At 48.7% G+C, this 4,960-nt stretch overlaps 1 protein-coding gene across 1 annotated transcript in view; it reads right to left on the reverse strand.

Annotated features, from left to right (window-relative positions):
- Nucleotides 1-293: 293 nt before the first annotated feature.
- The window catches only part of FBXO16 (F-box protein 16), a 17,958-nt gene continuing 13,291 nt past the window's right edge, over nt 294-4,960 (reverse strand). Inside the window, exons 3-5 of the mRNA XM_008935147.1 lie at nt 3,484-3,690; nt 1,389-1,553; nt 294-503 (exon numbers count right to left, since the gene is read on the reverse strand). Of these exons, the coding sequence (XP_008933395.1) occupies nt 294-503; nt 1,389-1,553; nt 3,484-3,690 (582 nt within the window). The remainder of the gene's footprint in view (nt 504-1,388; nt 1,554-3,483; nt 3,691-4,960) is intronic.

A 4,960-nucleotide genomic window follows, 5' to 3' on the forward strand; every position in this document is an offset into this window, starting at 1 on the left:
AATCCTCTAACTCTCTTTCCAGCCAGAAGTCCCTTGAAGTTACAGAATTATCTTTCAGCACAATGAATTCACTCTTCTGTGCCAAAGCCCTGGACTCCTCCCAGCTTTGCTGCTTTGCTGAAACACTCTTGAACAAACTCTTGTCCTCATCCTTCCCATTACAGCCGTGTCCCATCCCCAGGAGTTAGTTAGAGGCTATTTTAGAGGGAGCCAGAAGTAAGCTCAGACTAGGGAGCTTGGGGAGGACACAGACACCCAGGAAAAGCCAGGAGGAGGAGGAGGAGGAGGAGCTCTTACGCCTGCCTGGCCTGCTCGATGGGGTGGTAGTTGTCCAGGTAGTTGAATCTGATGGTGTCTGTAGGGTGCCTGTCTGAGGAACGCCAGGGGGGCAGCTCTCTCCTCTCCTTGTTTCTCCTCCTTCCTGACACACAAAGTTTTGCTTCTGGGACGTTGCTTCTTACTGGCTGCACGTCGATAACTACGAACTCGTTCTTTGAAGGAGTCTGAGAAGAGGGATTAAAAGAAGAGCACGAATTTTAGCCTGTAAGGAAAAAGAGATTTATTTTGGCCTCACTTTAGACTTCTAAAAATTTGGTATTGAGTCAAAATCAGGCTCTCCAGGCTCCATTATAGTCAGTGGACAGATACAACCATCCTAACAGTGCATGTCATCACCCATGTCCCAAAATCTGTATTGAGATGAGCAGAGCTGCTTTTGAGATTCATTGGCTTCTCTCCATTGACTACAGAGAGAGCCTGGGGGGAGTTTGGTTAAAATTCAAGGGCTGAGTTTTGAATTCAGGGCAGGAGAATCCCACCCTTACAGCCCCACAAAGCAGGCATGGCATCAGTGAGTGTCAGGAGAAAGCAATGGCTCCTGGGGAATGCTCCACCTCCCCAAAAGGGCCCTGCTTCTTTGGAGAAGAAAGAGATGACACCAAGGGCTATACATTATATATATAATGGGTGCTTTTTTCCTTTCCACCAGCTAGACTGACTCTGAAGTGGATGATGCTGGGCTCCTCTGCCTATCAGACTGAGGCCAGCTATCATATGCCCTGTAAACTGGGGGAAAAGAGAGTGGAACAGCCTTGAGTGCTGGAGAGGGAAATTTAGAGGGTTACTCCAGCACACCCTGAAAAGACAGCAGAGACCTTGTGATTGCTTCTCCTAACCACTGGGATTTTCACTTTCCCCCTACAAAGGATGGATGACAGGAAAGTAGAGTGTGTGGCCACACATGAGTTTGGATTCTAATTTAAAATGATGTTTCTTCCACTTTACTAGTGAGAGATTACAGGAAGATAAAGAGGCAAGAGGGGTCAGGAACCCAGCCAGCCCAATTCTTCCACTGGCCCCAAGCACCTCTGGAGGGGGCAGTTCCATACCTTTGGTCTCGTGACGTGCAGCTCTTTCACCATCTCAATGTAATGTTTCTTCCAGATGCCTTGTTCAAAGGGGGTTGGAGAGAAGTTGATGTACCAGCCAAAACGCAGGCACTTCAGCATCCAGAGCTGGTCCAGTTCAGACAGGTACTTCCAGTACCAGCTCACCTGTGAACGCCCAGGGAGCTGAAGAACTTGGGGTTTCAAGCACCCCAGATTGCAGGTAGGGACTTCTGCACTGTGGATGGAATCCCCCTGTGTCCTTAAACCAGTACAATCCTTCAGCACTGTTTATGCTCCATTTAAACCTTTCATTAAACCACTTAAACCATTCCAGGTCTTCATGATGTGCTCAGTGCCTAGAGTGTTAGCTGATCTCCAGCTCAGGGTGAAATGTGCCAAAAATCACAGGCCAAGAGGAAAGATTGCAGCTTGTTTGGGGCAATTCTGCACTTCTACTCAAGAAGCACCCAGGAGCTTGAATAAAACCTTTATTATTTTTCTCTAATATCAAGTCTAACAGACCTGTTCTGAACATTTTCCCCCTGCTCATGTTCTGCTGTTTGACTCCATCACATGGATGCTTCTCTGAGCTTAAGGACAAACATCATCCATTGGCACTGTCACATTTATCTAGAGCTGTTCCATGGCATGACACCAAGAGCACTGCAAAGGCCTTTCTTTCTCTGTCAGCAATTTCCTAACCTGTCTTCTCCCTGCCTGTAAATGAGTAGTGTGAGTTGTAGCCACAGAAAACATGAAATGTTGGAGAAAGATACTGCAGTGAGCTTTGGACAAGCTGAGATTTTGTAGTCTCACCTGGAGTGCTGTGTTAGTGCAGCAGTAAAGTCACCAAGATCTGAACTTACTGAGAGAGTCACACAGAACCCCAGCCTGGTGGGGTGGGAAGGGACCTCTGGGGATCATCTCACCCCACCCCTGCTCCAGCAGCTCACCCCCAGCAGGGTGCCCAGGGGCACAGCCAGGAGGGTTTGGGATCTCTCCAGAGCAGGAGACTCCACAGCCTCTCTGGGCAGCCTGGGCCAGGCTCTGCCACCCTCCCAGCAGAGAAGTTTCTCCTCCTGCTCAGGTGGCACCTCCTGGGTTCCAGTTGGTGCCCGTTGCCCCTTGTCCTGTCCCTGGCACCACTGAGCAGAGTCTGGCCCCAGCCTCTTGCCCCCCGGGGCCCTTTAGCTCTTGCTCAGCACTGCTCAGATCCCCTCTGAGGCTTCTCTGCTCCAGCTCAGCAGCCCCAGGGCTCTCAGCCTGGCCTGGCACAGAGATGCTCCAGCCCCTCAGCAGCTTCCCAGCCTCTGCTGGACTCTTTCCAGTAGTTCCTTATCTCTCCTGACTTGGGAATCCCAGAACTGGACCCAAATACTCCAGAGGTGGCCTCACTAGGACAGAGTAATGCCCACAAGAAACCATTTTTGGCCACAGTGGCCCGTTGCTGGCTCATGGTGAACTTATTGTCCATTCAGAACTACTTTGGGCATCACCTCACAGCACTTTATCTCATGAAAACACTTTTGGAGTCTTAGCCCCTGTACTCAAAAGACTGAACTCCTGACCACTGTGCTCAAAAATACATCTGCAACTTCTCTTCTTCTCCAGATCCAACACTTCACCCTCAAGCATTTTAAAGGATCTGGTTTTCTTCAAGCATCACGTGCAGTTCTTTTCAGCTAGTGCAAGCCAATACTTTTCCAAGCAGTTCCTGATTCTGTACAGTTCAAGGAACTTTAAAATGGTTTTGGAGGTTGGACTAGATGACCTTTAAAGTTCCCATCCAACCCAAACCATTCTGTGATACTACAAGAACATGATTTTCAGGAAGTACCAGGCCTCCATCTCAAGAAGAGTGACATATTTTAAGCTGAGCATCTAAAATTACTCCTCAATTTTGTAAATCTTGGCCAATCTGGCTTAATTTAGGATCTGTGGGTGTTGCATTCGGTCTCATCCAAGCGCCAACTGAGCATATGGCACCACATGGCCAAGTCAGAAGACATCCTTGTGTTATGAGGAGCAGCCCTGGTGCTGAAAACTAGGAGAGTTTCCTTATATTTTTAACTACTTTGACCTTAAGCTTTTTTACCTGTGCACATCGACAGAGGCTCCGTGGGTCCAGGAAGGAAAAGATGTATAGAGAGAGGACTCTGGGGAGCTTGGTGGTGAAATCTAGAGCCTCGGTGGGGACTCGAGCCTGTAGCTGCTTGGCACAGAACTTCTGCTGTGCCAGGGAGCAGCGTCCCAGCAGGTCCACCAGGATCCTCCTCCTCTGACCATCTGTCCACTTGTCAAACTGCAACAAAGGAACGTCAGGTTCTGAGGAACTGGAGATTCAGCTTCTCAAAGCACACGTTTAAGGCACGGGAAAGTGCAGAAGCAGCAGCTTCTGGTGAGTCATTCGAGAGCAAAGCACGTAGGGACTGGGAACAAATGGAGAGGCTACATTAAAAGAAAACTCTGAAGCTCCACAACGTATGATTTATAATCCTCAAAGGATCTGGGATGGCCTAGTCCAGGACACACTCATCTTCACAAGACTCTTTGCTCCTGGGACCAGCTCTGGGACTTGGCTTCACTCGTGGAAAGGAGGAGACTCAGATGTGTGCTCACAGGATCAACTCCCAAATTCCAATGAGTCCACTGCTGATTCCTCCTTTATCCCGACCCTTCTATGGCCCCACTACTGCAATGTCTGAGCACCTCAGAATTTGTGAAGCATTTATTCTCACAATCCCACTGCACAGGAGTGAAATCCCCTGAGGAGAGGAGAGGAGAGGAGAGGAAGAGAAGAGAAGAGAAGAGAAGAGAAGAGAAGAGAAGAGAAGAGAAGAGAAGAGAAGAGAAGAGAAGAGAAGAGAAGAGAAGAGAAGAGAAGAGAAGAGAAGAGAAGAGAAGAGAAGAGAAGAGAAGAGAAGAGAAGAGAAGAGAAGAGAAGAGAAGAGAAGAGAAGAGAAGAGAAGAGAAGAGAAGAGAAGAGAAGAGAAGAGAAGAGAAGAGAAGAGAAGAGAAGAGAAGAGAAGAGAAGAGAAGAGAAGAGAAGAGAAGAGAAGAGAAGAGAAGAGAAGAGAAGAGAAGAGAAGAGAAGAGAAGAGAAGAGAAGAGAAGAGAAGAGAAGAGAAGAGAAGAGAAGAGAAGAGAAGAGAAGAGAAGAGAAGAGAAGAGAAGAGAAGAGAAGAGAAGAGAAGAGAAGAGAAGAGAAGAGAAGAGAAGAGAAGAGAAGAGAAGAGAAGAGAAGAGAAGAGAAGAGAAGAGAAGAGAAGAGAAGAGAAGAGAAGAGAAGAGAAGAGAAGAGAGAAGAGAAGTCAGCAGCTCAAGTCTCACAAGGAGACTCTGTGGTGTCGACCTGTTGGTGCAGTGGCCACGATAGGTCAGAGCATTTCTGTGCTGCTGACAGGTACCCAAGGAGGAGGACTGGAGTGACTGTGGGAAGAGATGAGCACTGGGGGAACCACAGCAGCACGTATCCCTCTGCTGTGGTGGAGTGGGGTAAACAGGGCTGGGAGCAACGCTGCTGGGACCTGGTGCTGAACTGGTGCTGAGAGCAGGGGGTGGGAAGGGCCCCG

This window comes from Merops nubicus, unplaced genomic scaffold (assembly GCF_000691845.1).
Source record: "Merops nubicus isolate BGI_N331 unplaced genomic scaffold, ASM69184v1 scaffold14722, whole genome shotgun sequence".
NCBI classification, from domain to species: domain Eukaryota; kingdom Metazoa; phylum Chordata; class Aves; order Coraciiformes; family Meropidae; genus Merops; species Merops nubicus.